Genomic DNA, 25304 nt, shown 5'->3' with positions numbered 1-25304 from the left:
TTCAGGACACTGTACACCGTGTACGATAGGAAGTACTTTTTTCAGTCACAGAGTTGTCAGGAAGTGGAATAGTCTGGGAAGTGATGTAGTGGAGGCAGTATCCATACATAGCTTTAGGAAGAGGTCTGATAAAGCTCACAGAGCATGAAGAGTGACCGAGTAGCGACCAATGAAGAGGCAGGGCCAGGAGCTATGACTTGACCCCTGCAACCACAAATAGGTAAGTACAATTAGGTGAGTACACACACTCACTCACTCTGAAAAGTATATAACAGCAGAGGTCAAAACAGAGCAGAAGTTAGTCCACAGCCGCTTAAGAAAAAAAAAAAGACTGAAGGAGCAGGTGATAATGCTGAAGAAGGAGGAAGGACCTCTGACCGAGAATGAGAGAGAAGTATGGGAGGAGCTTTGCAATAAAATATTCAAAGAGGTCTTTACTGAAGAAAGTGGTGAGTTACCAGAAAACACTTCAATCAGACCAGATCAACAGATGCTAGGAGAAATAAACACAACAAATGAAGAAGAAGCGATGTGGCTACAAAGTGAGTTTGATGTACAAAAGCAATGGGACCAGATAACACACACAAATAACCCGCACATAGGAGAGAGGAGCTTACGACGACCTTTCGGTCCGACTTGGACCATTTACAAAGTCACACTAACAAAAAGGAGAGAAGGAGGCAGTATATATAGGCCAGCAGACAGGGACGGGACAAGAAAAGTAGTAGGAAAGGAAGAAGAGAAGTAGTGACAGAGGTAGTAGCACTTCAAGGGAACTAGGGGCCTTCAGAGGGAAGGAATAAAATCACAGAAGGGGGAAAAATAATAGTAATGGACCAAAAACCCTAGGCAAAAGAAAGAAAACCCAAAGGAGAAAGAGGAAAGAGGAAAGAGGAAAGGGCAAGAGGGAGAAGGGGGAAAAGGCATCAGGTTAAGTCACTGGTGTTCTGAAGTTTGGAGAATTTTACAATGTAATGGGAAAGGAAGGTATCTACAGAGATAAAGCCAGGACTAATATTCATACAAGGAAAGTTGTGTATAAGGGAGGATTCAACCAGACGGCGAGTGTGAAAGTAGGGTAGACAGTTTTAGCAGAAGACCAGTCAATAGGATGAATGTGATCTCTGAAATGACAGAAAAAAACATTGTTGGTGTAGGCAAGCCTAACACTACTTTTGTGCTCCCTAAGTCTATCAGAAAGAGAACGGCCAGTTTCTCCAAAGTACTGTAGAGGACAAGTGGAACAAGAAATAGAGTAGACACCAGGAAAATCTACAGTTTAATAGTTCTGATATGTATGCTTTCCATACAGTTTAATAGCTCTGATATGTATGCTTTCCAAAGTTCAGAAAATAGTAAGGAAAAGGATATTGGAGAACTTGGAAAGATTCTTTACAGAAAACCAGCATAGATTTAGGGAAGGAAAATCCTGTTTTACATATCTGCCTAAGTTCCACGACGAAGTCAGAAAGAGTTAAAACAACAAAGACAGGACTGGGCAGACTGCATGTTCTTGGACTGCAGGAAAACATATGATACAGTATCGCTCCAGAGATCAGTCCAGAAATTCGAGGAAAATGCAAGGTTAAAATGCTGAATGTGTCGGTAGGTCAAGGAGTATATGAATGACAAGACGGAGAGTAACAGTAAGGAATGAGATATTAGGATGGGATAAATTAAAGAGTGCGGCTTTCGCAAGGAACAGTCTTAAGACCACTACTGTTCCTAATATTCATAAATCCCCTTTCAGAGTGAATTGAGTCTTATGTGTCATTGTTTACAGATGATGTAACACTAACAGAAATAAAAATACCAGGAGAGAACAGCGATTAACTTCAGAGAAACTCAACAGACTTCAGATATATTCTGATAAGAGGACTCTCTAGCTCAGCCTGGATAAATGCAAGGTCATACGAATTGGAGAAGGTGAGGGAAGACTGGACACGGAGTACAGCATGGACAGGGAGATGCTGCAGATATCAGAGAGCGAAAATGACCTGGAGTGTATATAACACCTAAGTATAGAGCCGGAAATACATATAAACCTTTTAATGCCAGAGGTATACACAAGTTTAACAAACCTCAGAATAACATTCAAAAATTTGAATAAAGAATTATTCACAACCTTATATACGACATATGTTAGGCCAGTCACTGAGCATCCGGCCCCAACATGGCGTCCACACCTGATAAAGTGTGCGAAGACGGTTGGGAAGGTTCAAAGGTTTGCTCCCAGGGTAGTACCAGAAATGAAAGGAATGCACTATGAGGAGAGGATGAAAAAGCTGAACCTGACAACCCTGGCGGAGAGAGGAACACTGGGAAACATGATTACGAAATATGAAATTTTAAGGGGAATGGATAAGGCGGATAGGACAGAATGAATTAAGGGGACCAGGATCAAGGGGACACAGGTGGAACCTGAAGACACAGATGAACCATTTGGATGTAAAGAAGTATTTATTTAGTCTCATGTTTGTTAAAAAAATGGAATGGCTTGGATGAGGCAGTGGTGGAGGCAAACTCAGTGCACAGCTTCAAGAGTAGATATGATAAGGAACAAGAATGTAGAAATAAGCGATGCCGATGAAAGTAGTCTAAGAGGCGGGGCCAAGAGCTGATTCTCGACCTCCCGGAAATAGAACTCGGACAGCACAGGCATGTGCCCCCCCCCACACACATAAACTGGATACAATACAAGCAATGGGAGACGAGAAGAAGCTGCAGAGCGAGCTAGATACCTCAAAAGCCAGGGGACCGGACAACATCTTACCAAGCGTTCCGCGATAGGAAGCAAAGAAACTATATTAAAACATTAGCAGTGATCTTCAAGAAGACAACTGAAACAGGGCGACTGCCAGAGGTCTGGAATATGACGAATGGTGTCCCAGTATTTATGAAAAGGAACAGAGAGGTGGCAATGAAATACAGGCCAGAGTCACAAACATGCATAGTCTGTAAGATTATGGAGAAGATTATCAGGAAATGGTAAATCTCGTCTCACAGATTTTCTAAAATTCTATAACAAGGTAAGAAAAGTTAGGCAGGAGAGTATTCCACAAGAGACTGATACAAAAATTAAGGGAGCAGACAAGAATAATAGGTGAAACACTACAGTGAATCAGGGAATACTTAACTGGAAGGAAACAACAAGTTATTTTACAGATGTGAGAATGGGCGAGTGTGACGAGTGGGGTTCCACAAGTGTCAGTACTTGAACCAGTGCTGTTTCTTGTATATGTGAACAACATGACAGAGAAAATCCTGTCAAAAGTGTCTCTGCAGATGATGTGAAATCAGTGAGGTGAATACAAACAAAAGTAGACTAGGAAAATCTAAAAATGTATCTGGACAAGCTGCAGGATTGGTCTGACAAAAGACTTAGAATTTAACCATGCTAAATGCAAAGCTATGGAAATCGGAGAAAAGTATAGACGACCAAAAACATAATACAGGATCCGGGGACAAAGGCAGCAAACCTCCTTGAAATGTAGTTTTCAGAAACATCAGCAAGGAGGCATTCACGACATTATACATGACATATTTCAGTCCCATCTTTGAGCATCCATCTGAAAAAGCATGAAAAGAAGCTGGAAAAAATGTAAAAAAAATTCAACAAAATTAGTCCCGGAGTTGAGGGGTATGAGCTATGAGGAGAGAAGCTAAACTTGACGATACTAGAAGACAGAAAGACTATAGGTGACATGATTACGACGTATAAAATACCGAGGGAAATTGACGGGGTGGACAGAAAGAGTGCGTTTGAGAGGCGAGACTCAAGTACACGAGAACACAGCTGGAAGTTAAAAATGTAGATGAATCAGAGGGATGTTAGGAAATGCCTTTTTAGCCTTAGAATGGTCAGAAAGTGGAATGACCTAGACAGCGAAATGGTAGAGGTAGGATACAAACATAGTTTTCAGAGTAGGCATGACAAGGCTTACGGAGCTAGAAGAGTGAAACCAACAGCGGCTAGTAATGGGGTAGGGTGACGAACTGAGACTCGACCCCTGCAACTTTGACTATAATTAAATGAGAACTATAATTAAATGTGTGTGCATACACACACATTTTTTTATTCATGTGAAGCGTTAAACCCGTATGGGTCATTCAGCTCATTGAGTGGCAGAGGCTCGATCCTCTTTCAGACACATTACCATTCATAATTTGCACTGGAAGCATACAAGTCAATTAACCACTCAAAAGACAATATAAGACTCACCCTATCCCGTACCAGACTGGAGTAGTCGGCTATGTGGTTGTCGTCGAGGTAGTTGTTGTGGTGATGGTCATGGTCGTGGTCGTGGGCAGCCATGGCAGCTGCTGCTGCTTCAAAGGCCTCAACAGCTGCCTGGTTCTCCATGTCCCAGCGGCGCTCCTGCTGTTGTTGTTGCTGCTGCTTCTTTGCCTTATCTTGCTGCAGGTCTGAGCGCGAGGCGTAGTTAACCAGCGCGAACTCCAGCAGGGCTCCGAACACAAAGGTAAGACACACCCCCGTCCATACGTCGATGGCCTGAGGGGAGACGAGTTTTGCTTATCAGACTTGGATACATCAATAGTGTGCGGCTGTTACGGCCCCCTGCCAAACTAGCGGTTAAATAGTTAACCTGCCTGCCGGCAGTACCACTGGGTACGTCATCATACCCATTGTGGGGACTGCTGAGCCGGCCTTAGAGCATTATGTACCTGAGCACCTCACGGTACGCATGTAAGCATTAAGTACCTGAGCACCTCACGGTACGCATCTAAGCAGTAGGTACCTGAACATCTAATGGTACACATCTACTGGCTTTAGAAGCAGTAGGTACCTGAACACCTAATGGTACACATCTACTGGCAGTAGAGTATTCTACTGGCTTCTACTGATTTTAGAAGAACCGCTCACCGCAGCTCACTGAGTCGTTGGCCTCAGTTACTTGACGGCCGCATTCAGTGAGCTTGCAGCATGGTGTTCGGCAAGCAGGATTAACCAAACCTCCTTGCGGTGTCAACTGGTCTTGAAGGCGGTAGATAGTACTCACCAGACCATCTTACGGTGTACTTCTACCGGCCTTAGAGAGTATTTACAGGACTACCGGTGATGTCTGGGGACTCACCGCCTACGCAGGTCAACTGTGAGCCGGAGTCATCTGATGCTGTTTTAGTGGGACATTACATGAAGAAAAGGTTGGAGTGTTACACTGAACTGGGCTAGGACCGTAGTGTGACACTTAGGGAAGTATGATGGAGTGGAACACTGAGATATGCTACAGGACAGTAGTGGAACACTGAGAAGAAAAGGGTGTCTTGTGGCACTGAAGATGGCCTGGTTGTAGTGTACACTGAATAGTGTCATGTGACTGGTCTCTGATAAGAGAGACGCTGTGGGTGATAGTGTGCGACGCAGAGACAAGGGTGTCAAGAATGACACAGTAGAGATATTGTGTATGACGCAGAGAAAAGGGTGTCGTGTGACACGGAGAGTAGGAGTGTCGTGTGACACAGAAAAGGGTGTCTAGTGGACACGGTTGAGCAGGAGCGTAATCGGAAGAAAGGGTGTCAAGTGACACAGTTGAGAGGGAGCATCACAACACACCACAGATAAGTGTCGTGAGAGACACGGAGCGTCAAATGTTATTTATAATTTAGTTAGTTAGTTAAAGATAGCCGGTATTCTCCCGGCCCCTCCCGGCCCGGGTCATTAGGGTGTCGTGAGACACGGAGTTGACTATAATTTATTATTATACAAATGTTATTTATAATTTATTATTTTACCATAGATATATTATTTTAAGATGCTAATAATTTATTATTGTAACATGTATATATATTTTAAATACCTCTAGACCAAAGATTGATATTTATATTACATTAAAGATTAATTGATTTTAATGTTGTATTTATTACAAAATGAGTAAACCCACCATCTTCAAAAATCACTTTTTTGTAATATATGGGGGCCTGTCTGGGAGGATAGTGATCATTGAGAATGATTTCTATGATCATATCCGGGATGACGGTTCGGGGTGCATATTACATTAATCTTTGTGTGTCGGTCCTTTTGTGGTGGGGGTGTTACGGCCCCCTGCCAAACTAGCGGTTAAATAGTTAACCTGCCGGCCGGCAGTACCACTGGGTACATCATCAAACCCATTGTGGGGACTGCTGAGCCGGCCTTAGAGCATTAAGTACCTGAGCACCTCACGGTACGCATCGAAGTAGTAGGTACCTGAACACCTAATGGTACACATCTACTGGCTTTAGAAGCAGTAAGTACCTGAACAGCGGCTATCATCTTCTATATCGTAGTCACCGTGGGAACAAAAGCTGGCTATGTTTTCTAAAATATTCCATCATACAGGATGAGTTACATACGTGCAATGTTTTATATGATTACATAATGGGAACAATAGCATGTTTATATGTCATATTCCATTTCATGGGATGAGTGATAGACCTGGGATAATATATTCCACAGTTACGTAGTGAGAGAGTGAGAAAGGCAGTGAGAGGGTGGATAAGACAGTGCGAGGGTGAGAAAGGCAGTGAGAGGGTGGATAAGACAGTGAGACGGTGAGAAAGGCAGTGAGAGGGGATTGAGAGACAATGAGAGGGGAGTGAGAGACAGTGAGAGGCTCGTCTTCTAATTAAAAGAAGACTGGCATTGCTAATGAAATATGTATTTGCCGTTTTTTTTAAATGGCATACTAATATTTTACATTTAATAACTGGAATATATCTCTTTTGAAAGGTTTTAATGGGTTAATTCATCTTATAAAAAGGAGGAGTCATTTTCTGAGTGCAAATTTGTCATTTAACTATCAAAGTTAACAAAGCTGGAACTACTGGACTATGGTGTAACTGGAGAATGCATCTTCAGGTCGGCTTCAGTCTTTTAACATTGATATGTTTTTCTTCAAGGAAGCTTTGCCTTGATTTCGAGTTATGTTATTTAGATTAATATGTTTATTATGCGTCCCATACCCATGGTGTGGGTGGTAGTCAGTAACATAATTGGGCACATAATAAGTCCAGGGACTGGGTCCCAATGTTTTAATACGTAAACAAGTTACAGGAGTAATGAACTATTTACAAATTAATTATCTTCAAACAATGGTGATGAGTTGTTACTATAGACATGAATTTAGCAGCAAAAACATTACAGTGTTATGACTTATTAATATCCTATGTTATGACTTAATTATATCCTATGTTATGACTTATTTATATCCTATGTTATGACTTATTTATATCCTATGTTATGACTTATTTATATCCTATGTTATGACTTATTTATATCCTATGTTATGACTTATTTATATCCTATGTTATGACTTATTTATATTCTATATTATGACTTATTTATATCTAATGTTTAGTAAGGTGTGGTTGAATTTAAACTGGATTAATAAGTTAGGAGTTATTTACAATAAGCAAAGTCAAGGCATTTTTGTAGAATAGCTGGTATTAGGCCCATTTTGAAGTTTACTGACGTTTGTGAATCAGTAGTCTCTGAATTCGTGATTTTTTTCGCACTCAAGCGCGTATTGACAGACTAAGACAAAGTTTACACTTGGCTATGTCTGCATCAACAAGTGAGGTAAACTGTCAGAGGCACTTGTAGCTGTGCAACAGTGACATCCAAGAGTCTGCTGAGTATGTTGCTCCTTCATGCACATGTAGCTCCTCTTGTATGATAGTCATGATAGACATCTTCGGTGCTCATATTTAACTGCATTAGAAACTTATGCCTCACCTTGAAGGTTAGTAACCCAGGATAAACCAATAAAGACACTTTATGGATTATTTCTCTTGGGGATCTTTGATCCTCTTTCACGGGATACGACACAGAACAGTCGCGTAAGACGCAGGTACCTACTTACTGCTAGGTGGACAAGGGCAACACGGCAAAGAAAACATTTCCAACATTTTCACTAGGTGGAAAGGGGGCAACAGGAACAAGAAAACATGTTCAATGTTTCCGTTTTTGATGGAACAGAACCCAGGTCCTTCAGATGAGTCGTGTCTACACTAAATATAACGGGCTCAGATACTTTCTTTAGACTAATTAATGCATCATATCTACTAATATATACACATTACTATACACTAGAAAACATTTTTCACTGCTACAGTGTGGAAATATATTAGAAATAACAAAAAGGTACAGTACCGTGACTAGAACAATACACAAATAAATATTTAACAGTCATACATATTTATATTAGAGACACACTATGTAGAAACTGTGTATCATGTCAAGACAAAACCATTCTCTTTACTAAATTTACAAATTGTTATGCTGTATAGTCCTTGTGGCTTAGCGCTTCTTTTTGATTATAATAATAATAATAATACAAATTGTTATATTCTCAAATATTTTGAACTACCTCACAATTGTAAATCTATTTAATCACTACAGTTACCTAACTTTAATATCAGTATGCTCCGTAACCTGTGTCAATGTATAGTAAGAATTAGTATTAGTCTGCTCGAAATGCCTAGGAATGCCAGTGGCCTTCTTTGTAATTAATATTTTGTATGTAAACGACACAGTGTAATTAATATTGTATAATATGTAAACCCCACATTGTAATCTTTGCAGAGAAATAAACACTTCAATTTCAATTTCAATATGTGATGAGGAATGTATTAAGGATAACCTAACTAAGATTACCTTAAATTAATTTAGTTTTCTTTTATTTGTCGTCAAAGAAAATTGATTGATTTTATGGTAAACCTTTACGTTATAGATATTTTATAGGACTTTAATTTCAGCTCATGGATCCAGCATTTTTATCATTATGTAAGAAAATTAACACCCATGTGATGATGGGCAACATGTGTAAGGAAACTAACTCCCGGGTACCTACTTACTACTGGGTGAACATAGACAAAATGTGTAGGGAAATAAAAGAACCCCGATGGAAATAAGTCACTTTGACTTTTTTTGGGTTATCAGAGGAAATTAACATTATGTATGATAATTGTGCTTATGTGTACCTGTAATTAAATAAGCTTACTTACTTACTAACACCCAGGTACCTACTTATTGCTGGGTGAACAATAATAATAATAATATCTTTATTTCTACAAGTAAATGTGATAAATGGTTTTGAAAACCGACAAGTTGAAGAATTGAGACACTTATGCAACATATGGGAATCTTCATTGAAGAAACGTTTCGCCACACAGTGGCTTCATCAGTCCAATACAAAGTGGAAATGGGTAAGGAGAGGAGGAGTTTGAGGTAATCAGTCCCTCAACCTGGAATCGATGTATTCAGTCCATCACTCTTGTAGGAAGTACAACCTAAGGCCAGAGAGGTGGCTTATATACTGCAGTCAGGTGAGTCGAAGCAGGAGGAGGCGGGATCACAGTGGGACTTGCCACTAGTATAAGTAGGTCGTCGTCCAAAGGTTGGACAAGCGTTGAAGTCTTTGTACCAAGAGTGATGGACTGAACACATCAATTCCAGGCTGAGGGACTGATTACTTCAAACTCCTCTCCTTACTCATTGCTACTTTGTATTGGACTGATGAAGCCACTGTGTGGCGAAACATTTCTTCATTGAAGATTCCCATATGTTGCACAAGTGTCTCAATTCTTCAACAAGTAAATGCACAAGATATACAGGCCTAGCTGACATCAGTGATATACTACTCTATAGAAAGCCGCTTTTTATGCTGAGCATTTCGGGCAAATTAGGTCAGTTTTGTCCCAGGATGCGACCCACACCAGTCGACTAACACCCAGGTACCCATTATGCTGATGGGTGAACATAGACAACCAGTGTATAAAACACGTCCAATGTTTCTACCCTCATTGTGTGAAGCGAGAACTTTAGCCACCAGGCCACGGAGCCAAGCATGTGTAAGGAAAGTAACACCAAGACACCTACTTACTTAACAAGGACAACAGGTATAACTGAGGTCCGGGTGAAGGACAACAGATGCACTGAGAATTAGTACCCGGGTACCTATTATACGTTCTCTCTTTCTCTCTCTCAACACCCACCTTGGTATAGGAGACAGGAGGTAAAGACTGGTTAATGCCAGCGTTCTGTGTAGACATGGTGAGGAGTGTAGTGACCCCCAGTGCCACTCTGGCTGGCACTGCGTACTGGTCGAGCCAGAAGGACACCCAGGACACGATGACCAGCATGCAGCAGGGAATGTAGTACTGGATGAGGTAGTAAGAGAACTCTCGCTTGAAGATCAGGTTTACCTTCAGACAGCTGTACTCTCCTGTGTTAGCCACATCAACACGGTGATGTTAACAACAACAACAACAACAACAGCAACAACAACAACAACAACAATAATAATAATAATAATAAAAATAGTAATAATAATAATAATAATAATAATAATAATAATAATAATAATAGTTACTTTCCACAAGGTCTGTAGTTTTTTACAAAATATTAATAACATTTATTAGTACTTACGTCAAGTCTGTGAATATGCATAGTTATGGGATATATGTATATACTGAGAGGCATTTCTCTCAGCGCATATGTACGCTGAGAGAAATGTCTCTCAGTGTCGTGTAGTCACCCATACACCCTGTGTTGTGTTGTCACCCCACACCCAGTGCTGTGTGGTCTCCCCACACCCTGTGTTGTGTTGTCACCGCACACCCAGTGCTGTGTGGTCTCCCCACACCCTGTGTTGTGTTGTCACCCCACACCCAGTGCTGTGTGGTCTCCCTACACCCTGTGTTGTGTTGTCACCCCACACCCAGTGCTGTGTGGTCTCCCCACACCCTGTGTTGTGTTGTCACCCCACACCCAGTGCTGTGTGGTCTCCCTACACCCTGTGTTGTGTTGTCACCGCACACCCAGTGCTGTGTGGTCTCCCCACACCCTGTGTTGTATTGTCACCGCACACCCAGTGCTGTGTGGGTCTCCCTACACCCTGTGTTGTGTTGTCACCCCACACCCAGTGCTGTGTGGTCTCCCTACACCCTGTGTTGTGTTGTCACCGCACACCCAGTGCTGTGTGGTCTCCCTACACCCTGTGTTGTGTGGTCACCCCACACCCAGTGCTGTGTGGTCTCCCCACACCCTGTGTTGTGTGGTCACCCCACACCCAGTGCTGTGTGGTCTCCCCACACCCTGTGTTGTGTTGTCACCCCACACCCAGTGCTGTGTGGTCTCCCTACACCCTGTGTTGTGTTGTCACCGCACACCCAGTGCTGTGTGGTCTCCCTACACCCTGTGTTGTGTTGTCACCGCACACCCAGTGCTGTGTGGTCTCCCCACACCCTGTGTTGTGTGGTCACCCCACACCCAGTGCTGTGTGGTCTCCCCACACCCTGTGTTGTGTGGTCACCTCACACCCAGTGCTGTGTGGTCTCCCTACACCCTGTGTTGTGTGGTCACCCCACACCCAGTGCTGTGTGGTCTCCCCACACCCTGTGTTGTGTGGTCACCCCACACCCAGTGCTGTGTGGTCTCCCTACACCCCGTGCTGTGTGGTCACCCCACACCCTGTGTTATGTGGTCACCCCACACCCCGTGTTACCTATCATCCTACACCTCATGTGCTTATCACACCCCGTGTGGTCAAGGCACACCTCGTGTTGTGCAGTTACCCCACACCCCTGGTTATCCCCCTACACACGTACCTGTGTTGGTCTTGCTGTTACAGTACTCAGTAACGAAGTGCTCGAGGGTGAAGCGGGGCAGGTGAAGGTTCTTCGTCACCTGGATAGGCTCGTTCTTCTCCCACAGAAACACCAGGTCCTCTGTGGTCCACCCGTCTGTCTCCACCACAGTCACAGAGACAATTATTATTTTCATTGCACACACACACACACACACACACACACACACACACACACACACACACACACACACACACACACACACACACACACACACACAATAGTTTGGGAAGCGATGTAGTGGAGGCAGGATCCATACATAGCTTTAAGCAGAGGTATGATAAAGCTCACGGTTCAGGGAGAGTGACCTAGAAGCGACCAGTGAAGAGGCGGGGCCAGGAGCTCGGACTCGACCCCTACAACCTCAACTAGGTGAGTACAACTAGGTGAGTACACACACACATACACACACACGCATGTCTAATCGACATGTGCCTAGGACAGAATGGTAACTAACTAACACACACACACACACACAGTTAAGGGGTATGTCCTACGAGGAGAGGTTAAGGAAAATCGACCTGACGACACAGGACAGGAAGGTTAGGGGAGACATGACAACGACATATAAAATATTGAGAGGAATCGACAAGGTGGACAGAGACAGGATGTTCCAGAGATGGGACACAGATACAAGGGATCATAGTTGGAAGTTAAAGACTCAGATGAGTCAGAGGGATGTTAGGAAGTATTTCTTTAGCCATAGAGTTGTCAGGAAGTGGAATAGCCTGGAAAATGAGGTAATAGAGGCAGTAACCATACATAGCTTTAAGAAGAGGTATGATAAAGCTCATAGAGTGGACTTAGTGGCGACCAGTGAAGAGGCGGGTCCAGTTTTACCTGTTGATATATATATATATATATATATATATATATATATATATATATATATATATATATATATATATATATATATATATATATATATATATATATATATATATATATATATATATATATATATATATATATATATATATATATATATATATATATACACAGATAGAAAAGTGTGTATAGGCAGAAAGATGGATAAGGGAAGGTTAATATTCGTCGAGTTAAGAGAAGGTACTCACATGAAGCCATAAGCAGCTCACACAACTGGGTGTCCAGAGGATACAACTTCAGATCCATTGGACACGATAACGTTAACGATATCCTGTAAGTAGGGAAACGTGAGGGAGGAGGAAAAGGAATGAGAGGAGGGAAAGGAGTGGGAAGAGGGAAGGGATAGGGAGGAGGGAAGGGAGAGGAATGAGGTGGATTGGGAAGGGGGAGAAAATAAAGGAGAGATATTATTGTCAGTTAATAATTTATATTCGAGTTATTAATTAGGGGTATTGTTATTATTATTATTATTAGTAGTAGTAGTAGTAGTTGTAGTAGTAGCAGTAGCAGCAGTAGTAGCAGTAGTAGTACATAAGAAAGAAGGAACACTGCAGCAGGCCTACTGACCCATGCGAAGCAGGTCCGTGTCACCACCAGGCTTAGACCAATGACCCACGTAGTCAGGCCACTTCCACTTACTGAAGGAACACGGTATCAGACCTAGTAGCACAATCTAGTCAGGTCGAACTCACACCCACCCACACCCACTTATGCATTTATCTAACCTATTTTTAAAACTACACAACGTTTTAGCCTGAAAACTGTACTCGGGAGTTTGTTCCACTCATCCACAACTATTACCAAACCAGTGCTTTCCTATATCCTTCCTGAATCTGAATTTTTCCAACTTGAAACGATTGCTTCGAGTCCTGTCTTGGCTGGAAATTTTCAGCACGCTATTTACATCCCCTTTATTTATTCCTGTTTTCCATTTATACATCTCGATCATATCCCCCCTAATTCTACGCCTTTCTAGAGAGTGCAGATTCAGGGCCCTCAGTCTATCCTCATAGGGAAGATTTTTGATACATGGGATCATCTTTGTCATCCTCCTCTGTACGTTTTCCAGTGCGTTTATATCCATTTGTAGTATTAGCAGCAGAAGTAGTAATAGTGGTACATAAGAACATAAGAAAGGAGGAGCACTGCAGCAGGCCTGTTAGCCCATACTAGGCAGGTCCTTACAATCCATCCCACTAACAGAATATTTGCCCAACTCAATTTTCAATTCTACCCAAAGAACAAGCTGTGATAATCATACCACGGGCGGGATTTGAACCCGCGGTCAGAGAGTCTCAAAACTTCAGACCGTCGCGTTAGCCACTGGACCAGCTAGCCACAATAAGATTCATCCAACTAGGTATATTTCTACACCATAGGAAGGTTAGCACAGGCACCACTGTGACTACAAATGCAAGTTCAAATCCCGGGTTCAAATCCCGCTCGTGGTATAGTTTGTTTGCAATCGTGTCATTACGATTTCGTGAGTCATGTTAACGGCTTTGAGGGGACTTGAGCTAGAGTTCGTCACGGCCACGCTAGCTGGAGATTCGTCTGTAAAAACTTGCATTTGTGGTCACAGTGGTGTCTATGCTAACCTTCCTATGGTGTAGAAATATACCTAGTTGGACGAATCTTATTGTGGCTAGCTGGTCCAGTGGCTAACGTGACGGTCTGGAGTTTTGAGACTCTCTGACCGCGGGTTCAAATCCCGCCCGTGGTATGGTTTGTTTGCAATCGTGTCATTACGATTTCGTGAGTCAACCTGTGATAATTCTATTAACTCATGTACAAGTCCCACTCAAATCCAACGCCTCTCACTCATGTATTTATCCAACCTAAATTTGAAACTACCCAAGGTTTTACCCTCAATAACCCTACTAGGCAGACTGTTCCACTCATCAACTACCCTATTTCCAACAGAATACTTTCCTATATCCTTTCTAAATCTAAACTTGTGTAATTTAAATCCATTATTTTGGGTTTTCTCTTGGAGAGATATCCTCAAGACCTTAATAATATCCCCTTTATTAATACCCATCTTCCACTTGTACACTTCGATCATGTCTCCTCTCATTCTTAGTCTTACAAGTGAATGTAATTTAAGGGGATTCAATCTCTCTTCATACGGAAGATTTCTAATGCAATGAATTAATTTTGTCATTCGTCGCTGAATGTTTTCTAACGAACTTATATCCATTTTGTAAAATGGAGACCAGAACTGAGCTGCATAATCTAGGTGAGGCCTTACTAATGACGTATAAAGCTGAAGCATAACCGCTAGTAGTAATAGTAGTATTAGTAGTAGTAGTAGTAGTAGTAGTAGTAGTTGTAGTAGTAGTAGCAATAGTAGTAGTAGTAGTAGTAGTAGCAATAGTAGTAGTAGTAGCAGCAATAGCAGCAATGACATCAATTGTATTTTTGTACCCAATAAATACTTCCAATACCCTCCAAAAATCCCTCACTTTCCTCCATAATTCCTCCCACAATACTCTATATACCTCCCATCATCCTCCGTGAATCCCCCCAATACGCTTCGTAAATCTCCTATTATTTTAAGTAAATTCTTTCGTTGGGATTTCAAGTATATCACATTTTAGGTGTTTTAAGATATAATGAGGGATATATAGAAAATATATATTGTTTCTGTATTTTAGGCAGTATAGTCGGGAGTATAACAAGTGTATAACCACTGTATGCTGCTCCTAGAGGTGAGTAGTATGCTCTCTCCCTCCCTCCCTCTCTCTCTCTCTCTCTCTCTCTCTCTCTCTCTCTCTCTCTCTCTCTCTCTCTCTCTCTCTCTCTCTCTCTCTCTCTCTCTCTCTGATTGAAAGATTACGAAAGTTTCTTTCTCTTGGTCAGTCTCTTCCATTTCTGCTTCGTTTTCTGCTCCTTAATTATATGTAGTGGGCAGCTTCACCTTGATTATCATGTGGCGTGGGCAGCTTCACCTTGATTATCATGTGGGGTGGGCAGCTTCACATTGATTATCATGTGGGGTTGGCAGCTTCACCTTGATTATCATGTGGGGTGGGCAGCTTCACCTTGATTATCATGTGGGGTGGGCAGCTTCACCTTGATTATCATGTGGGGTGGGCAGCTTTACCTTGATTATCATGTGGGGTGGGCAGCTTCACCTTGATTATCATGTGGGGTGGGCAGCTTCACCTTGATTATCATGTGGGGTGGGCAGCTTCACCTTGATTATCATGTGGGGTGGGCAGCTTCACCTTGATTATCATGTAGTGTGGGCAGCTTTACCTTGATTATCATGTGGGGTGGGCAGCTTCACCTTGATTATCATGTGGGGTGGGCAGCTTCTCCTTGATTATCATGTGGGGTGGGCAGCTTCACCTTGATTATCATGTGGGGTGGGCAGCTTCACCTTGATTATCATGTGGGGTGGGCAGCTTCACCTTGATTATCATGTGAGGTGGGCAGCTTTACCTTGATTATCATGTGGGGTGGGCAGCTTTACCTTGATTATCATGTGGGGTGGGCAGCTTCACCTTGATTATCATGTAAGGTGGGCAGCATCACCTTGATTATCATGTGGGGTGGGCAGCTTTACCTTGATTATCATGTGGGGTGGGCAGCTTTAACTTGATTATCATGCGGGGTGGGCAGCTTTACCTTGATTATCATGTGAGGTGGGCAGCTTCACCTTGATTATCATGTGGGGTGGGCAGCTTTACCTTAATTATCATGTTGGGTGGGCAGCTTTACCTCGATTATCATTTGAGGTGGGCAGCTTCACCTTCATTATCATGTGGGGTGGGCAGCTTTACCTTGATTATCATGTGGGGTGGTCAGCTTTACCTTGATTATCATGTGAGATGGGCAGCTTCACCTTGATTATGTGGGGTGGGCAGCTTCACCTTGATTATCATGTGGGGTGGGCAGCTTCACCTTGATTATCATGTGGGGTGGGCAGCTTTACCTTAATTATCATGTGGAGTGGGCAGCTTTACATTGATTATCATGTGAGGTGGGCAGCTTCACCTTGATTATCATGTGGGGTGGGCAGCTTTACCTTAATTATCATGTGGGGTGGGCAGCTTTACCTTGATTATCATGTGAGGTGGGCAGCTTCACCTTCATTATCATGTGGGGTGGGCAGCTTTACCTTCATTATCATGTGGGGTGGGCAGCTTTACCTTGATTATCATGTGAGATGGGCAGCTTCACCTTGATTATGTGGGGTGGGCAGCTTCACCTTGATTATTATGTGGGGTGGGCAGCTTCACCTTGATTATCATGTGGGGTGGGCAGCTTTACCTTAATTATCATGTGGAGTGGGCAGCTTTACCTTGATTATCATGTGAGGTGGGCAGCTTCACCTTGATTATCATGTGGGGTGGGCAGCTTTACCTTAATTATCATGTGGGATGGGCAGCTTCACCTTGATTATAATGTGGGATGGGCAGCTTTACCTTGATTATCATGTGGGGTGGGCAGCTTCACCTTGATTATAATGTGGGGTGGGCAGCTTTAACTTGATTATCATGTGGGGTGGGCAGCTTAACCTTGATTATCATGTGGGGTGGGAAGCTTCACCTTGATTATCATGTGGGGTGGGCAGCTTTACCTTGATTATCATGTGGGGTGGGCAGCTTCACCTTGATTATCATGTGGGGTGGGCAGCTTTACCTTGATTATCATGTGGGGTGGGCAGCTTTACCTTGATTATCATGTGGGGTGGGCAGCTTTACCTTGATTATCATGTGGGGTGGGCAGCTTTACCTTGATTATCATGTGGGGTGGGCAGCGTCATCTTGATTATCATGTGGGGTGCGCAGCTTTACCTTGATTATCATGTGGGGTGGGCAGCTTTACCTTGATTATCATGTGGGGTGGGCAGCTTCATCTTGATTATCATGTGGGGTGGGCAGCTTCACCTTGATTATCATGTGGGGTGGGCAGCTTCACCTTGATTATCATGTGGGGTTGGCAGCTTCACCTTGCTTATCATGTGGGGTGGGCAGCTTCATCTTGATTATCATGTGGGGTGGGCAGCTTCACATTGATTATCATGTGGGGTTGGCAGCTTCACCTTGATTATCATGTGGGGTGGGCAGTTTCACATTGATTATCATGTGGGGTTGGCAGCTACACCTTGATTATCATGTGGGGTGGGCAGCTTCACCTTGATTATCATGTGGGGTGGGCAGCTTCACCTTGATTATCATGTGGGGTGGGCAGCTTCACCTTGATTATCATGTGGGGTGGGCAGCTTCACCTTGATTATCATGTGGGGTGGGCAGCTTCACCTTGATTATCATGTGGGGTGGGCAGCTTCACCTTGATTATCATGTGGGGTGAGCAGCTTTGAAAATTCTTTGATAATAAAATCAAAAAGTTGCAGGAAGAAACGAAAAAAAAAATAAAAAATTCTGACAGCCACTTAAGGTTGCTTCGCTGACACTTATTAATTCTATATTTTTTTAACTGATTTTTACTGAGTCCTCAGGAAACTTTCCTGATATAAGTTTCTAACTACTTTTGATATTGTAGACTTGCAAGTGGCTCACCAAGGGGAGGAGTTGGGTTCTTTTATGCCCACTTTAGGTTGGTAAGTGGTTAAGTAATTACTCTGGTCAAGAATTTTGTTAAGAGGTGGAAATTGTTGCTTAAGTGGCATTTGCTAATTAACTCTGCCTAGGCCAACTCAGGCAGCTATAGCTCCCTAGGCCTGCTCAGGCAGATGTAGCTCCCTAGGCCTGCTCAGGCAGTTATAGTTCCCTAGGCCTGCTTAGGCAGATATAGCTCCCTAGGCCCGCTTAGGCAGATATAGCTCCCTAGGCCTGCTCAGGCAGTTATAGTTGCCTAGGCCTGCTTAGGCAGATATAGCTCCCTAGGCCTGCTTAGGCAGATATAGCTCCCTAGACCTGCTCAGGCAGTTATAGTTCCCTAGGCCTGCTTAGGAAGATATAGCTCCCTAGGCCTGCTCAGGCAGTTATAGTTCCCTATGCCTGCTTAGGCAGATATAGCTCCCTAGACCTGCTCAGGCAGTTATAGTTCCCTATGCCTGCTTAGGCAGATATAGCTCCCTAGACCTGCTCAGGCAGTTATAGTTCCCTAGGCCTGCTTAGGAAGATATAGCTCCCTAGGCCTGCTCAGGCAGTTATAGTTCCCTATGCCTGCTTAGGCAGATATAGCTCCCTAGACCTGCTCAGGCAGTTATAGTTCCCTATGCCTGCTTAGGCAGATATAGCTCCCTAGGCCTGCTTAGGAAGATATAGCTCCCTAGGCCTGCTTAGGAAGATATAGCTCCCTAGGCCTGCTCAGGTCAGATTTAGCTGTGTCCCTGCAAAGCTTTGCCTGCACACAAGTGGTCTTTGATTTAATTGCTGGTGCTGAGAGCTGCAGTTATGGTTGATGATGTCTGGCACCCTCGGTGAGTGGCACCCTCGCTTACTGGCACCCTCGGTGAGTGGCACCCTCGCTTACTGGCACCCTCGGTGAGTGGCACCCTCGCTTACTGGCACTTTCGCTGCCTGGCATCCTCTCTGCCTGGCAATCTCGCTGCCACCACTCTGTGATTATTGCTTTTGATATTTTTGTTGTCGTTGTTGTTGCTGTTGACGCTTTTTTGTTTTTTGTTATATTGGTTGTTACTGTAGTTGATGTTACTGTTGTTGTTGTTACTGTAGTTGTTGTTACTGTTGTTGTTGTTACTGTAGTTGTTGTTACTGTTGTTGTTGTTACTGTAGTTGTTGTTACTGTTGTTGTTGTTACTGTAGTTGATGTTACTGTTGTTGTTGTTACTGTAGTTGTTGTTACTGTAGTTGTTGTTACTGTTGTTGTTGTTACTGTAGTTGTTGTTACTGTTGTTGTTGTTACTGTAGTTGTTGTTACTGTTGTTGTTGTTACTGTTGTTGTTACTGTTGTTGTTGTTACTGTTGTTGTTGTTACTGTAGTTGTTGTTACTGTTGTTGTTGTTACTGTTGTTGTTGTTACTGTTGTTGTTGTTACTGTAGTTGTTGTTACTGTTGTTGTTGTTACTGTAGTTGTTGTTACTGTTGTTGTTGTTACTGTTGTTGTTGTTACTGTTGTTGTTGTTACTGTAGTTGTTGTTACTGTTGTTGTTGTTACTGTTGTTGTTGTTACTGTTATTGTTGTTACTGTAGTTGTTGTTACTGTTGTTGTTGTTACTGTTGTTGTTGTTACTGTTGTTGTTGTTACTGTAGTTGTTGTTACTGTTGTTGTTGTTACTGTTGTTGTTGTTACTGTAGTTGTTGTTACTGTTGTTGTTGTTACTGTTGTTGTTGTTACTGTTGTTGTTGTTACTGTAGTTGTTGTTACTGTTGTTGTTGTTACTGTAGTTGTTGTTACTGTAGTTGATGTTACTGTTGTTGTTGTTACTGTTGTTGTTGTTACTGTAGTTGTTGTTACTGTTGTTGTTGTTACTGTTGTTGTTGTTACTGTTGTTGTTGTTACTGTAGTTGTTGTTACTGTAGTTGTTGTTACTGTAGTTGTTGTTACTGTAGTTGTTGTTACTGTAGTTGATGTTACTGTTGTTGTTGTTACTGTAGTTGTTGTTACTGTAGTTGTTGTTACTGTAGTTGTTGTTACTGTAGTTGATGTTACTGTTGTTGTTGTTACTGTTGTTGTTGTTACTGTAGTTGTTGTTACTGTTGTTGTTGTTACTGTAGTTGTTGTTACTGTTGTTGTTGTTACTGTAGTTGTTGTTACTGTAGTTGTTGTTACTGTTGTTGTTGTTACTGTAGTTGATGTTACTGTTGTTGTTGTTACTGTTGTTGTTGTTACTGTAGTTGTTGTTACTGTAGTTGTTGTTACTGTTGTTGTTGTTACTGTAGTTGATGTTACTGTTGTTGTTGTTACTGTTGTTGTTGTTACTGTAGTTGTTGTTACTGTAGTTGTTGTTACTGTAGTTGTTGTTACTGTTGTTGTTGTTGTTACTGTAGTTGTTGTTACTGTAGTTGTTGTTACTGTAGTTGATGTTACTGTTGTTGTTGTTACTGTAGTTGTTGTTACTGTAGTTGTTGTTACTGTTGTTGTTGTTACTGTAGTTGATGTTGCTGTTGTTGTTGTTACTGTTGTTGTTGTTACTGTTGTTGTTGTTACTGTAGTTGATGTTGCTGTTGTTGATGCTACTTTTGTTGTCGTCATTGTTGCTGATATTTCTGCTGTTGTCATTTCTGTTGTTATTGTTCTTGCTGATGTTATTGTTATTATTTTTGTGGTTATAATTCTTGTTATTATTGTTGTTGCTGTTATTGTTATCATTGTTGCTGTTATTGTTATCATTGTTGCTGTTATTGTTATCATTGTTGCTGTTGTCTTCAGTGGACAAACATCACTACCTCAGTGTCACTGTGAAACTGTCTTCATCACTTAAGGAATTACTGAAAGACTTTCAGTAATTCCTAAAGTCTGTCTTGACCACTGCTTTCAGTAAGTCTATCTTGACCACTGCTTTCCGTAAGTCTGTCTTGACCACTGCTTTCAGTAAGTCTGTCTTGACCACTGCTTTCCGTAAGTCTGTCTTGACCACTGCTTTCCGTAAGTCTGTCTTGACCACTGCTTTCCGTAAGTCTGTCTTGACCACTGCTTTCCGTAAGTCTGTCTTGACCACTGCTTTCCGTAAGTCTGTCTTGACCACTGCTTTCAGTAAGTCTATCTTGACCACTGCTTTCAGTAAGTCTGTCTTGACCACTGCTTTCCGTAAGTCTGTCTTGACCACTGCTTTCCGTAAGTCTGTCTTGACCACTGCTTTCCGTAAGTCTGTCTTGACCACTGCTTTCAGTAAGTCTATCTTGACCACTGCTTTCAGTAAGTCTGTCTTGACCACTGCTTTCCGTAAGTCTGTCTTGACCACTGCTTTCAGTAAGTCTATCTTGACCACTACTTTCAGTAAGTCTATCTTGACCACTGCTTTCCGTAAGTCTGTCTTGACCACTGCTTTCCATAAGTCTGTCTTGACCACTGCTTTCCGTAAGTCTGTCTTGACCACTGCTTTCCGTAAGTCTGTCTTGACCACTGCTTTCCGTAAGTCTGTCTTGACCACTGCTTTCCGTAAGTCTGTCTTGACCACTGCTTTCCGTAAGTCTGTCTTGACCACTGCTTTCCGTAAGTCTGTCTTGACCACTGCTTTCCGTAAGTCTGTCTTGACCACTGCTTTCCGTAAGTCTGTCTTGACCACTGCTTTCCGTAAGTCTGTCTTGACCACTGCTTTCCGTAAGTCTGTCTTGACCACTGCTTTCCGTAAGTCTGTCTTGACCACTGCTTTCAGTAAGTCTATCTTGACCACTGCTTTCAGTAAGTCTGTCTTGACCACTGCTTTCCGTAAGTCTGTCTTGACCACTGCTTTCCGTAAGTCTGTCTTGACCACTGCTTTCCGTAAGTCTGTCTTGACCACTGCTTTCAGTAAGTCTATCTTGACCACTGCTTTCCGTAAGTCTGTCTTGACCACTGCTTTCCGTAAGTCTGTCTTGACCACTGCTTTCCGTAAGTCTGTCTTGACCACTGCTTTCCGTAAGTCTGTCTTGACCACTGCTTTCCGTAAGTCTGTCTTGACCACTGCTTTCCGTAAGTCTGTCTTGACCACTGCTTTCCGTAAGTCTGTCTTGACCACTGCTTTCCGTAAGTCTGTCTTGACCACTGCTTTCCGTAAGTCTGTCTTGACCACTGCTTTCAGTAAGTCTATCTTGACCACTGCTTTCAGTAAGTCTGTCTTGACCACTGCTTTCCGTAAGTCTGTCTTGACCACTGCTTTCCGTAAGTCTGTCTTGACCACTGCTTTCCGTAAGTCTGTCTTGACCACTGCTTTCAGTAAGTCTATCTTGACCACTGCTTTCCGTAAGTCTGTCTTGACCACTGCTTTCCGTAAGTCTGTCTTGACCACTGCTTTCCGTAAGTCTGTCTTGACCACTGCTTTCCGTAAGTCTGTCTTGACCACTGCTTTCCGTAAGTCTGTCTTGACCACTGCTTTCCGTAAGTCTGTCTTGACCACTGCTTTCCGTAAGTCTGTCTTGACCACTGCTTTCCGTAAGTCTGTCTTGACCACTGCTTTCCGTAAGTCTGTCTTGACCACTGCTTTCAGTAAGTCTATCTTGACCACTGCTTTCAGTAAGTCTGTCTTGACCACTGCTTTCAGTACGTCTGTCTTGACCACTGCTTTCAGTAAGTCTGTCTTGACCACTACTTTCAGTAAGTCTGTCTTGACCACTGCTTTCAGTAAGTCTATCTTGACCACTGCTTTCAGTAAGTCTGTCTTGACCACTGCTTTCAGTAAGTCTATCTTGACCACTGCTTTCAGTAAGTCTGTCTTGACCACTGCTTTCAGTAAGTCTATCTTGACCACTGCTTTCAGTAAGTCTGTCTTGACCACTGCTTTCCGTAAGTCTGTCTTGACCACTGCTTTCCGTAAGTCTGTCTTGACCACTGCTTTCCGTAAGTCTGTCTTGACCACTGCTTTCAGTAAGTCTATCTTGACCACTGCTTTCAGTAAGTCTGTCTTGACCACTGCTTTCAGTACGTCTGTCTTGACCACTGCTTTCAGTAAGTCTGTCTTGACCACTACTTTCAGTAAGTCTGTTTTGACCACTGCTTTCAGTAAGTCTATCTTGACCACTGCTTTCAGTAAGTCTGTCTTGACCACTGCTTTCAGTAAGTCTATCTTGACCACTGCTTTCAGTAAGTCTGTCTTGACCACTGCTTTCAGTAAGTCTATCTTGACCACTGCTTTCAGTAAGTCTGTCTTGACCACTGCTTTCAGTACGTCTGTCTTGACCACTACTTTCAGTAAGTCTGTCTTGACCACTGCTTTCAGTAAGTCTATCTTGACCACTACTTTCAGTAAGTCTATCTTGACCACTACTTTCAGTAAGTCTGTCTTGACCACTGCTTTCAGTAAGTCTATCTTGACCACTATTTTCAGTAAGTCTGTCTTGACCACTACTTTCAGTAAGTCTATCTTGACCACTACTTTCAGTAAGTCTGTCTTGACCACTACTTTCAGTAAGTCTGTCTTGACCACTGCTTTCAGTAAGTCTATCTTGACCACTACTTTCAGTAAGTCTGTCTTGACCACTACTTTCAGTAAGTCTATCTTGACCACTACTTTCAGTAAGTCTGTCTTGACCACTACTTTCAGTAAGTCTGTCTTGACCACTACTTTCAGTAAGTCTATCTTGACCACTACTTTCAGTAAGTCTATCTTGACCACTACTTTCAGTAAGTCTGTCTTGACCACTGCTTTCAGTAAGTCTATCTTGACCACTACTTTCAGTAAGTCTATCTTGACCACTGCTTTCAGTAAGTCTATCTTGACCACTGCTTTCAGTAAGTCTATCTTGACCACTACTTTCAGTAAGTCTATCTTGACCACTACTTTCAGTAAGTCTATCTTGACCACTGCTTTCAGTAAGTCTATCTTGACCACTACTTTCAGTAAGTCTGTCTTGACCACTACTTTCAGTAAGTCTATCTTGACCACTATTTTCAGTAAGTCTGTCTTGACCAATACTTTCAGTAAGTCTATCTTGACCATTACTTTCAATAAGTCTATCTTCACCACTACCTTTAACATGGTATGTATAACTATCAATAAATCCATTAATTAATCCATGCAGTATCCTCAATAAATCCATCCAGTGTTCTCAATAAATTCATCAAGTATCCTCAATAAATCGATCTATAATCCTCAATAAATCCATCCATTTCCCTCCATAAATATCGTATCAGCTTCCGTGAATTCTTCACTATTCTCTATATATCCTGCCAATATCCTGTCCAAATTGTTAATTATTTTTCCATTAATCCCCTAATATTTTGTCTCAATCCTTCATTATTTTTTTAAAATATCATAAGGTTCACTGTCCTTTATAAATACCCATTATCCTTCTTCAATTCTTTATTGCCATCTGTAAATCCCTCATTATCCTTCGTAAATCATCCTCCGTAAATCTTCCATTATCCTACCTGAATACTTTATTGTGACCTGTAAATCCCCCCATTCTCCTTCCTAATTTTTTTATTAATCATCCATGACCTACCCATTATCAACCAAAAAAATCACTACTCTTCCTAAGCCCCTGTCTAAATCCCTTATTATCATCTATGCCTATGTAACTGATGTCACCTCTCCTTCCTTAGAGTCAAATCACAAGATTGATAATTGAGACACTTGGGCAACATTTCGGAATCTATATTTCTGGAAACGTTTCGCTTCCCAGTCGCTTCTTCAGTCTAATACAGAGAAGAACGGTAGACGATGCGGTGGAATTTTAGATAATCAGTCCTTCAGCCTTGAGTCGATATATTCAGTGAACATATCGACTCCAGGCTGAGGGACTGATTATCCCAAAACCCCTCCCCATTTCCACAGTTCTTCTGTGTATTGGACTGAAGAAGCCGCTGGGTGGCGAAACGTTTCCAGAAATCAAGATTCCCAAATGATATCTTAGTGTCTCAATTATCAACTTCTCGGTTATTTAAATCATGTAAACATATCACAGGCTTCTCACCTGATGCTGTAGAGGACGTCACCATCTGGGAAGATCCTGATGTAAGTGTTGGGGAGGATGATGTCGTGGAAGTGGCCAGTCTTCTCGTTCTTAAAGAACAGGTCTGGCATCCAGATCTTGTCTGTCTCCGTCAGCGTCAGGTACTTGATGCGACCTGCGGGAGGAGGGGAGCTTTGAGTGCAAACAAGGGAGCTTCGAGTGGGCACAGTGGAGATTTTAGTGGGTAGAGGGAGGCTTTGAGTGGGTAGAGAGGAGCTTCGAGTGGGCACAAGGGAG

General features: G+C 42.4%; 1 protein-coding gene across 1 annotated transcript in view; it reads right to left on the bottom strand.

Annotated features, from left to right (window-relative positions):
- Positions 1-25304, bottom strand: part of LOC128687553 (glutamate-gated chloride channel-like) — a 68426-nt gene that overhangs the window by 24437 nt on the left and 18685 nt on the right. Inside the window, exons 4-8 of the mRNA XM_053775019.2 lie at positions 25029-25182; positions 12726-12808; positions 11611-11745; positions 9997-10226; positions 4223-4513 (exon numbers count right to left, since the gene is read on the bottom strand). Of these exons, the coding sequence (XP_053630994.1) occupies positions 4223-4513; positions 9997-10226; positions 11611-11745; positions 12726-12808; positions 25029-25182 (893 nt within the window). The remainder of the gene's footprint in view (positions 1-4222; positions 4514-9996; positions 10227-11610; positions 11746-12725; positions 12809-25028; positions 25183-25304) is intronic.

The sequence above is a fragment of the Cherax quadricarinatus genome, chromosome 11, assembly GCF_038502225.1.
Source record: "Cherax quadricarinatus isolate ZL_2023a chromosome 11, ASM3850222v1, whole genome shotgun sequence".
NCBI lineage: Eukaryota > Metazoa > Arthropoda > Malacostraca > Decapoda > Parastacidae > Cherax > Cherax quadricarinatus.
Note: the sequence above shows the minus strand (reverse complement) of the source record. Positions and strands in the feature narration are given on the sequence as shown.